The 11,485-nt window shown below is 39.8% G+C and overlaps 1 protein-coding gene across 1 annotated transcript in view; it reads left to right on the top strand.

The window, feature by feature from the left end:
• The window catches only part of wdfy3 (WD repeat and FYVE domain containing 3), a 93,124-nt gene extending 82,156 nt beyond the window's left edge, over positions 1 to 10,968 (top strand). Inside the window, exons 52-66 of the mRNA XM_015373615.1 lie at positions 370 to 476; positions 1,121 to 1,274; positions 1,359 to 1,450; positions 1,532 to 1,744; positions 1,870 to 2,011; positions 3,454 to 3,608; positions 5,070 to 5,228; positions 5,328 to 5,507; positions 5,582 to 5,764; positions 5,857 to 5,950; positions 6,169 to 6,300; positions 6,394 to 6,627; positions 6,728 to 6,839; positions 7,905 to 8,102; positions 9,068 to 10,968. Of these exons, the coding sequence (XP_015229101.1) occupies positions 370 to 476; positions 1,121 to 1,274; positions 1,359 to 1,450; positions 1,532 to 1,744; positions 1,870 to 2,011; positions 3,454 to 3,608; positions 5,070 to 5,228; positions 5,328 to 5,507; positions 5,582 to 5,764; positions 5,857 to 5,950; positions 6,169 to 6,300; positions 6,394 to 6,627; positions 6,728 to 6,839; positions 7,905 to 8,102; positions 9,068 to 9,188 (2,276 nt within the window). The 3' untranslated portion in view covers positions 9,189 to 10,968. The remainder of the gene's footprint in view (positions 1 to 369; positions 477 to 1,120; positions 1,275 to 1,358; positions 1,451 to 1,531; positions 1,745 to 1,869; positions 2,012 to 3,453; positions 3,609 to 5,069; positions 5,229 to 5,327; positions 5,508 to 5,581; positions 5,765 to 5,856; positions 5,951 to 6,168; positions 6,301 to 6,393; positions 6,628 to 6,727; positions 6,840 to 7,904; positions 8,103 to 9,067) is intronic.
• The last annotated feature ends 517 nt before the right edge of the window (positions 10,969 to 11,485 follow it).

Below are 11,485 nucleotides of genomic sequence, written 5' to 3'. Positions count from 1 at the left end.
TTTCTTCCCCCTACTGATGCTCGGTTTGAACTGCAGGAGATTGTCTTGACCATGTCTACATGCCTAAATGCACTGATTTGCCGCCATGTGATTGGCTGCTTAGAAATTAAGTGTTAATGAGCAGTTGGACAGGTGTACCTAATAAAGTGGCCGGTGAGTGTATAATCTAGTTACTACATAAATTAGACCAGTAAAGAGTGATGATGATGATGATGATGATAATGATGATGATGATGATGATGATGCATAGCGAAGGAGTAGGATGCAAAGTTCCCACTTCCACCCACCTTTTTAAATACTGTTGCTTATCTGGATAAATAGACTCTTATCATTACTGAATTAGGTAACATTTGTCTTCTGTCTCACCAGGTGAAACCCCAGCATACCATTATGGTACCCATTACTCATCCGCCATGATTGTAGCCTCCTATCTGGTCCGGATGGAGCCTTTTACACAGATCTTCCTCAGACTTCAGGTGTGATCCAGTCTCCCAGATCCTCTCCTCTGTATCTTTCCTTTTATCTTTAGGCATCTTTCAAGCCTTTATCACTCTGTTTAACACCATGGTAAATAAAATAACGCCATCCTTGCAAAGAGGTATAAGTGTTAATAATAAGTTTCATTTACAATAAAAGTGAAAAATGTCTTTAACTGTTATGTTTTGTTTATTCATAGAAATACATTTAATTGATCTAGGAAGGTGCGTTTTTCATGAACAAGAGGAACTAGAGCAGTAATGTAAAATTTGCTTCATTTGGAAAAAGTGTGAAAAAAGCAGTCTTTGAAGAGGAGCAGAGGGAAAATAAATATTAATTTCCGTTGAAGCCTTATTCTATTGGTAGCTTAACCTAATATTACTGTTACTAGTTTTACTGGTTACAAACAGTTGGAGTCTCATTTGGAGACTGGCTGCAGACAGGACAATTGTTTATTTCAATATGACAGCCTTTCATGTTTTGTGACTGATAGAAATGTTCACTTTTCAACAAAATAACAAATTTACAGTAAATTGTTTACTGAATGAAATAAAGCAGAACAAGAATTTGTTGCTTTTCTTATGGGGTGACGGTGCTGATATCCTGAGTGATGCATTGGTCTTTATCCATGTGTGATTCTCAGGGAGGTCACTTCGACCTGGCTGACAGGATGTTCCACAGCGTCCGAGAAGCGTGGCTCTCTGCCTCCAAACACAACATGGCCGACGTCAAGGAGCTGATTCCAGAGTTTTTCTATCTGCCTGAATTCCTGCTGAATTCTAACAACTTTGATCTGGGTGGGTGATCCGGGAGTCTGCTTTCTGTCAGCTGCTCTCAGCTCTGATTTAACCTCTCCTGTTATGTCTTGCTTGGGCCTCCAGGTGCCAAGCAAAATGGCACCAAGCTGGGTGATGTCATCCTCCCCCCCTGGGCCAAAGGTGACCCCCGGGAGTTCATCCGGGTCCACAGAGAGGTAGGCCACCCCCCACACCATCTGAAATATCAGAGACAGTGTGAAATATTAACCCTTGTTGATATATTAACTTACTTTCAGGCTCTGGAGTGCGACTACGTCTCTGCTCACCTCCATGAGTGGATCGACTTGATTTTCGGCTACAAGCAACAGGGACCGCCGGCTGTAGAGGCCGTTAATGTCTTCCACCACTTGTTCTACGAGGGTCAGGTGGACATCTACAACATCAACGACCCACTGAAAGAGACGGCCACCATTGGCTTTATCAATAACTTTGGCCAAATCCCCAAACAGGTTAGAAACCCGCTCCCTATTTCACTTCTGGCTGTCTGAAATAAGCTTATGTTGATCATTTCACACTGCTGTTACTGTAATAGATGCTGAAATTAAAATTTTTGGCGGATTTTTCTTTATTTCAGCTCTTTAAGAAGCCTCATCCCCCTAAACGCGTTCGCAGCAAAGCTAACGGCGACTTAACAGCTGCTCCTCCGAGCTCCAACAACGACAAGATCTTCTTCCATCATCTGGACAATCTAAGACCTTCTCTTGCTCCTGTTAAAGGTCAGCATCATCTCCCTCACATCACGACTAAAAGGCAATGGAAAATAATATTCTTCATGTCTGGATAGGATACATAGGTTACGTCCACCATTATCTTAAAGTCTGTGTTTTTTTGGCAAGTTTTTCTATTTAAGGTCCCACTGATGTAAAAAAAAAAAAAAAAAACATCTGACAAAAATATTGTGTTTTGCATTAGCACACTCATTTTTTACCAAATAAAAGATTAAAAACTTTGGAAGTGTTATCCTGGAAAAGATTGGAAAATATGTTGGAACCCTGTCATAGATCTACCTTCAGTCAGTATTTCAGTAATAATAATAATAATATTAAAGGAGGAATAATGATGCTGAACAGAGAAGTAGATCATAAACAAAACTAAAGGGTTTCCACAGGTTACCTTCAATGCATAAAATGGTAATGTCCAAAAAGCTGCAAAAAGCTTTGAAAAAATGAGCAGGAATCAGTGACAGAAGAAGGCGGCCATTTTGAAGAACATGTATTTGTATTTTTTTCTCTTTGGGCTGCTCAGTGGAGAAGTAGTTAGCACTACTTCCTTGCAGCAAGAAGGTTTTGCACCAAGGGTCTTTCTGCATGGAGTTTGCATGTTCTCCCTGAGCATGCGTGGGTTCTCTCTGGGTACTCCAGCTTCCTCCCACAGTCCAAAAACATGATTGTTAGATTTAATGGCTCTTCTAAGTCTCGTTAGGTGTGAGTGTGTGCATAAATGGTTGTTTGTCCTGTTTGTCTCTGTGTTGCCCTGTGATGGACTGGGGACCTGTCCAGGGCGTACCCCGCCTCTCGCCCGTAGACAGCTTAAGATGGGCACCAGCACCCCTCGCAACCCCACTTGGGATAAGCGTGATGGAAAATGGATGGATGGACATTTGTATCTTAAAATATTTTCTGTTTTAGTTAGTTACCTTCATGTCGGATGTTCTAGATGGTTTGACAGTTTCTGTGTCAAATGTTAAGAATTATAGAGCAAAACCAAAATGGAAAAAAACCCAAATATAAGCAAATACAATTTTACTTTTACAGAAAAGACATGACATTATTTAAGGAAGACTGAACCAGAACTACAGGATGACATAGTGCGCTCATAAGATAAAAGGATAAAAGGTCGTAGGAAAATCTGCTGCTGAGATTTAGCCGATTGTGCTAAATGATCCTCTGGTTCTGACCAGCATTGTTCTTCTCAACACAGTACTTTACAATAGAAAGCTCTACTGACCAGAAGCAGCTAAAAGTCTTTTTATTAACCTAATCTAACCATGGTTTACCTGTTAGAGCTCAAAGGCAACACAATAGTATAGCATCAGACCAAGGTCGGCATCTTTCAACACAACCACTCTTTGGTTGCACCTCTTCATCATCATTGACTATCAGAAGTTTCAGATTATTAGCATCAATAAACAGATGCACTTTTGTGTTGGTTTGTGCAGAGCTGAAGGAGCCTGTGGGACAGATAGTGTGCACCGATAAAGGGATCTTAGCAGTGGAGCAAAACAAAGTTCTGGTTCCACCTACCTGGAGCAAAACGTTCGCCTGGGGCTACGCCGACCTCAGCTGCCGCTTGGCCAACTATGAATCTGATAAGGTGAGTAATAAGCTTCTTAACGCCTTATTTCCTCAGGGACCTCCTTATTTTTATGTTTAAAAGAGGTGGATTTATTTAAGGATGCTAAGATAATCTGAGGTCTCCTTAAATAGAAGTGAATCATTAAAGCAATGTTTCCCCCTGCTGGTGCTTCAGTTATTGCAGGCCAATTTTTTTTCTTTCTTTTGAAATCAGTTATAATCATCTCCCATGTCTGGAAGAGTGTAATAATTTAGCAGAGGGAATTTAGCAGAGTGCTTTAATTCTAGTCCTGAATTAGTTTTCTACAATTTAATTACAAATTCAGATATTTAAAGGACCTTTGCTGCGGTGATTTATATTTCCCTTACATTATTTATTCTTTTATTTTCTCTATTAGACGCCAAGTCAAACATAGTCTGTGATCAGTGTTTTGTTTCCTTACTAAGAGGGAGCAGACTTAAGCTCCTTTGTAGCTTTAAGACATTCTTTTTCTGTAAATCTCCCCATCATGATGAACTGAAGTAGATAAATCACCCCAGCAGGGTGCCGGAGCAAACAAAGCTGGATGCAAAATAAAAAAAAAGGCCCCTTTATCTTATTCTTCGTCATTCCAGGTGTTTTAGTCCGACATCCACATTTATCTGTGGTGTTTCTTGGACAATCCTTGCATGTGTCTGTAAACACCTCTGGGCTTCACAGCAGAGCCGATCAGAGCTGCATGCAGTGTAAATTAGCGTTTATACGTCATTGCATTAAAGCTGGTTTCACAGGGTAAAGATCACGTCCTGTAGTGTACGGGGGTAACGAAGGATCAGCCTCTCACAACCACGTCCTGATCTGGAATCCTAAGGTTGGGAGAAAATCAAACATGTTTGAAATTCAGTCGGCCGTAGTAAGATCGCATCAGAGCGTCGGGCCTCACAGTGACATGCATCATGAGCTCACTTCTGTCTGGCAGTCTTGTCCCCTGATGCCGCTTGGCTCCATCAGCCAGTGTCTCTGTTCTGTCCTTTTTTGTTAGTAGTTTGTTTTATGTTTATTATGTTACAACGGTAATTCACCCTTTTCATTCGAATTTCATTTGTATTCCAATTACCTACGGGAAATTTTTTGGTTTAAGATAAAACCATGTTCATGTTAACTTCTAGTTTAAAGCGCAGAAGTTGTGTGCTCCTTTTTGCTGCAAACTTTCATTTAAAAGAAATTAGGTTCCCCTCAGTATCGTCTTAGTGAATCGGTGTTCAGATAACTGCTCCCTAAAAAAGGGATTGTGTTAAAGTGCAGGAGAAAAATGTCCTCACTGCAAGATAGTCTTTTTCAAAATTAATCATTTCCTACGACTGTAGAAATATGCTTCATCACGGGTTATAAATACACAAGGCTCATTGGAGTTGCCTTAAAGCTTGAGCATGTTTGACACAAATTGAACCCCATACTTTTGAACCATCGTCTCATCTGAGATCGCCTGCCTTGTTTCAGGCGATGGTCGTGTACGAGTGTCTGTCCGAGTGGGGTCAGATCCTCTGTGCCATATGTCCTAACCCGAAGCTCGTCATCACCGGGGGCACCAGCACTGCCATCTGTGTGTGGGAGACGGGCAGCTCCAAGGAGAAGGCCAAATCTCTGACGCTCAAACAGGTGAACAAGCTGTTTTCTCCGAATCATCAGGTTACTAATGTCAGTGAGGACAACTTTGTTAAAAGAAAACTTTTCTATGTTTCTATATATGTGTTTTAGGCTCTACTCGGCCACACGGACGCCGTAACATGTCTGACAGCTTCGTCAGCATACCGCATCGTTGTCAGCGGCTCCCGCGATCGAACCTGCATCATCTGGGACCTCAACAAGCTTTCTTTCGTCACGCAGCTTCGGGGACACCGCGCTCCCGTTTCCGCCCTGTGCATCAACGAGCTGACGGTGAGTTTCTACCTGGATGACCTAACGTGCTTCCCTCCTGCTGTGATAAAGACAAGGTGAAATGATTTCCACAGGGGGATATCGTGTCCTGTGCGGGGACGTACATTCACATGTGGAGCATCAACGGCAGCCCCATCGCCAGCGCCAACACCTTCACCGGCCGCAGTCAGCAGATCCTCTGCTGCTGCGTGTCGGAGATGAATGAGTGGGACACGCAGAACGTCATCGTCACCGGCCACTCTGATGGAGTCGTCAGGGTAACGAAACCTCATCTCTCTGAAGCAGCCTTTGAAATTGTTTTAGGAGCTTAACCTTTTTCTTATTAGCGTGTGGTTAAAATGCGTTACAGTTTTGGAGGATGGAGTTCCTTCAGGTCCCAGAAACCCCTGCTCCAGAACCGGCGGAGCCGGATGTACCCGACTGCTGTGCCGATGAGAAGATTGGTGAGAAATGTTTTTCACAAATGCATGCCTTAATAAATTTTTTTGTGTGTCAAATTACAAACACACAAAAAACTAATTATTCGTATTCTTGGTATTGTTGTATATAATTAGCCAAAAGTGAAGAATACTTTGATTCCCCTTTGAGCTACTTTTTTTGGGATTTTTAATGAATACATTTCATCACAGTGAGTAAAGTTGAATCTTCTCCTTCATCTCAGAGGGAGCAGAGAGTCACAACGCCGATGACGATAGTAGTGAGTCAGATGGAGAGGAACCTGCGGCGCCTCGAAACCCATCAGCTGGCGGAGGGAGCGGCAGTCAGCCGGGAAGCGCCGTCCACAGACCCAGAGGTACGTAGCCATCAGCTCTGCTTAAGTACTGGGATGTTAAAACAAAATGTTGTTAACCATACTGACCTCTATCTGTTTATATTCCCTGATAAGGTCCGCCATCTCGAGCTGGAGCGTCATGGTCAATGGACAGCGGCTCTGATGACTCTCACCGCTGGTCAGACACACTGAGCATCGATGAGAAGGACGGCTTTGTGTTCGTCAACTACTCTGAGGGCCAAACTAAAGGCCCCCACCCTCAGCAGAGTCATCCTGGCCATGGACCCCTCCATCAGCCTCCCCATTCGTCGGCCACAGAGCCACGGCCGTATAACCAGCTCAAAGCAGGTGGGAGGCCCTCTGGAATTATTTTACCTCCTTCTCCCAATGTTTTAACCCCTTCCAGACAAAGGTGGTTTGATGAGTGTTTTTATTTGTGTGCTTGCAGGATACAGATGGGAGCGGCAGCTGGTCTTCCGGAGCAAACTCACCATGCACACAGCGTTCGATCGCAAGGATAATGCTCACCCAGCTGAGATCACCTCCCTCTCTATCTCCAAGTAAGAGAGCAAGGAGTTTTTGTGTTAATATTACAGATAAAGCTGATACCTAAGCAATCTAAAAACACCTACAAAGATAAAAAAAAAAAACTTGAAATGAACTGAAGAAACTCCTTTAAAAGCAGATTGTTTTTCTATTATCAGGACACTAAACTCTGAAAGGCGTTGCTGCGTATGGAAGGTTTAAGGTGACAAAATAAATAGAGGCTGGGGCTTCTCATTAATGTGGTGAAAATAAATGAAAAAAACTTTTTGAAGTTATTTCCAACTTCTCAACTATCATTTTGAGTCGAGTAAAAAAAAAATTCAGTTAGTAGCAGCCAATCAGAAGTCAGTTTTGTATGGAAGCAGCTATAGTCCCGCCCACCGAGTTTGATGGGTGAAGTTGACATTTTTAAAGGATTTCATGATGAATCTGCAGCGCCGATGGCATCAAATAAATACATAAATGTGAAATAAATTAGTGAAATGATGAAATATAAATTAACCTATTTTTTTAAATGACATTTAACTATTGATTGCCATAAGTTAGACATTTATATTTAATTATATAATTGGAAATTTAGCTATGCATTTAATTTTATAATTCATAATTTAATGTTACATTTAATTGTTTATTGCTGTATTACATAGGTGGACCATTTAATTATTTGAGGAACCATTTAATAAAATGTTTATTTATTTAAATGTAAGATTTAATTATCTTATGGTAGATTTGTTTTATTTTGTGTTTCATTTAATTAGTCATGTATTTAATGGTCTATTAAATAAATAAATGGTACATTTCTTTATTTCATTGTACATTTATTTATTTTAAGTGTGATTTAAAATAATCATTTGATTTTTTTAATGGTGTATTAAATGAATAGATAGTACATTTAATTATTGAATGGGCCATTTAATGGTGCATGTATTTATTCATAGTACATATAATTGTTTTATTTTATAGCTCAACCAGTTTGTTAAGCTGTGGCTGGTATATCCATCCTGTGGCAAAGGTTCATATTTGCTTCCCTTATCTTCCATTAATCACTGCTGTGTTTCCCTGCTTCCTCCTTCCTACAGGGACCACAGCAAGATCCTGGTTGGCGACGGCCGCGGTCGGGTGTTTATCTGGTCTGTGAGCGACCAGCCTGGCCGCTCGGCGGCCGACCATTGGGTTAAGGACGAGGTGGTGGACAGCTGCTCTGGCTGCACGGTCCGCTTCTCCTTAACAGAGCGACGCCACCACTGCAGGAACTGCGGGCAGCTCTTCTGTCAGAGGTAAGACGATTACCCATCACAGTTCTCACAGGCTTTGTTCTTTTGATCCACTGATCCTCTGGTCTTAAAGGACATTTAGGAGCTTTAAAGTTAATCTTTATCTACTCCTGTTTTTAACCTTTATCATGTTGGAAAGCCCACCTGTATCCCAACTTTAAACTATCTAGCTTCAGTTTGAGACTTTTTCAGGGTTTCCGCAGGTCATTAAAAATCATTAAGTCATTCAATTATTATTTTTTAATTGGCATTAAAATTCATTAAATGAGACAATTGTGGCATTTAAAATGCTTTATTTAAAAAAAAAAAAAAAAAAAAAAGGTTAGGAAAACATTTTTTTCAGATATATATATATTAATATGTTTGCATGGAACTGCTTATGGTTGATCATAAAGCCGTATTTTCAGAAAAGAAGCTTGAGAAAAAGCTAGAGAATCGGAAAATGCTAATTTCAACAAAAGTGTCTAGAAAGCGAGGAATGCGGGACATGGTTGCAGTCTGTCGACGGTAAAGATGACAAAGGATTTCGCCGTGTTATATATGAGAGTCATGGGTTCTTGTTGATAGCATTAAAATTATTTCTAAGAGCATTAAAAAGCATTAAAATACAGTTACTAATTCCTGTATAAACCCTGTTTTTGCTAAAACAGCTAAAACCATCAAGTAAAACATACTTACACCCAAAATAAATCTCTGGTATTTTTATCCCCGCTGAACAATAAATTAACCACACAAAATTTGCCCTGAAATAAACAAAATGGTGCACCTCAGGGCTTTCTCCTTGGCCTTTTGTTATTTTGTATTTAATTTATGTTAAAAAGCTAATAAATTTGTTTTTTTTATTGGTATTGTACATTTACTGGGGGTTAGTAGAAATAGAGAGAAACATTTACAAATGCAGTAAGAAAGAGGCAAGAGTTGGAGCTGGTAAAGGAAAAACCTCCACGTTTTGTTGCCTTGTGTTGCAGGTGCAGTCGCTTCCAATCTGAAATCAAAAGGCTGAAGATTTCCTCTCCCGTGCGAGTGTGTCAGAACTGCTACTACAACCTTCAGCATGAGCGCAGTGTCGACGACGGCGGCAGAAACTGAGCCCCGCCTCCTTTACATCTGCCTCTGTTTGGGGAGCAACCGCTTAAAGAGTGCTTCATCCCTCCATCTGCCCTCCATGTAATATATAAACATCCCCGAATCCAACCTTTCTAACCCTCTCAAATGTAAGAATGTTTAGTTTGCATGGAGATGGGAGCCGGATCAAAAGGAAAATGTGGGAAAGAAACTCAGCCATCACTTTAACCACAAGCACTCATCATCAGGAGGAAAAGAGAGCAAAGAGGCTCGTCTGAATCAATCACGCGCCATTTTCACTTAGCAGCGGGAGCAGATATCGTCCTTCAGTCACGGGAAACAGTAAAAGACTTGTTTATAGTGTAAATACTTAACCACGGCCTTTTTAACTCTGGAAACACGATGGAAATTTAAGTTCTTTAGGAAAACAAGAGCTTGCTTGTAACTAAGCGATGTGACTAACCACTCCTTGCTTTAAAAGAAAAACAACAGATTGTGTGTAACCTGCGTCACAAGCCACAGCGATTCCAGAGATGGAGGGAGATGAATGTCAAAAGTTTTTAGTCTGTGGGTCGAGGTATGCAAAAATCTTTTTTTTTATACTCAATTAATTTCCACATGATGTTGTTTACAAGATTTAAGAGAGATGGATCATAGAATTACCCTTTTTTTTTTGCCAAATAGAACTTATCTCCTCTGTCCTTATATGTTTTCCATTTGGAGGATCTTTATCATGGTTGCTGCTGCTTTCTCTGAAGACTAGATGTTATCAGTTTAAACTGTCAACATATCACTCAGTTTTGTTTCTTCTGTTTGTAGGAGTTCTTCAAAAAGCCTGACTTGTTTTTTCACATTGCCATGAAAGTAGCTTTTAAAATGCACATAGAAAAAGGGGCATCTTAGTTTTTTTCACATTAAAAAAACCTTTACATGTATTCAGCTCTCAACACAAGCTGTGTTGGCTACTGCTCCAGCTGCAGCCAAATTTAAAAGCATACGTAAAAGATCCATCATTAATATGTTTTATCTAAAAAGCTTGGACAAAAACCGCTGTGTTCAAAAATGTATGGGTTATTATACTCTGTTATGAAGTGATCCTGAATAAGTATATTGTGGTCATATGTTGTCCTTCTAGCACAGCAGACATGGAGAAGGGAATTTTAAAGGGACTACGCCAGTGTATCATTATTTGGTAACTTCTATCAGTTCAGAGTTATCCAAAAACAGGAAAGGTTGCCACATTTTAACACATTTTTTTTTTATTAAATGCAGTGTTTATTCCACTAATGTCCCGTTTTTAAATTTGAAATTAAAGAACAAAATTTGATGAATCCCCAGCTTATCCATAGTTTTACTTGTGATGATGTTTTATTTAGTTTACATTGTTTTTAAATTTTATTTGCTCTGAGTTGGATCTGACAGGTACAACGGTTTGCTGATGACTAAACCATATTTTTTAAACATTAAGTAATCCACCATCTGGATTTTTAAAGCTACAAAACTTTTGGTTACTAATCCCAGGTTTGGACCAATCATTATAACTATGAGGTGAAGAGCGAGTGAGAACAAATTCCAGTGAGGAACTTCCAAAGCAGGACGTCAGAACAGAGCCTCTGCTTCTCTGCATCGAAAGTAGATCAGTAAGGTGGTTCAGGTATTTCATCAGGTTGGGTCTCTTTGGAGGTTTTACTTGACCTATCCTACTATGAGACCCAGGAAAAATAAATAAATAAAAAAATTCCTGTTGAGACAATATGTCTATTTTGTAGTACATACATCTTAGGATCCTTCAGAATAAACTGAAGATTGCATTATTCTCACACCAATAATAAGGAAAGCTAAGGATAATTTAACCCAAAAAGTTATGATCTGGGGTCTGCAACCTGTGATTTTGGAGCCTCATTAGGCTCTTTGAACTCTTTAGTGGCAAAAAGGCATAATAGCAAATAACACAAGTGACTCTGAAATGTTTTAGATGTACAGTTAATAAAAGGACACGAGTTTAAATGTTTTATCTGTATTTTTTTCATTCCTTATCTGCTTTGGATTTACAAAAGGACACTAATGATATGTGCTCCGTGTTCATTTTACATAAATATTAACATTTTATATAAAACATGAAAATAGAAATTTTATTTTAATACTTTCTCTGTGTTCATATTAATAAATACTTTTTTTTTTCTTTCAAAGGTACCTGCAGGTTTTGTATCTCTAGAGCAGGGGTCTATAAACCTGCTGCTCCTGAGCTGTAAGTGACTCTTTGGATTTTTAAAAATGATTTGAAGAACCAACTAATGGGTCTAAATAGAGATATTTTTAAA

Source organism: Cyprinodon variegatus, unplaced genomic scaffold (assembly GCF_000732505.1).
Source record: "Cyprinodon variegatus isolate N-32 unplaced genomic scaffold, C_variegatus-1.0 Scaffold89, whole genome shotgun sequence".
In the NCBI taxonomy this organism is placed as follows: domain Eukaryota; kingdom Metazoa; phylum Chordata; class Actinopteri; order Cyprinodontiformes; family Cyprinodontidae; genus Cyprinodon; species Cyprinodon variegatus.
Note: the sequence above shows the minus strand (reverse complement) of the source record. Positions and strands in the feature narration are given on the sequence as shown.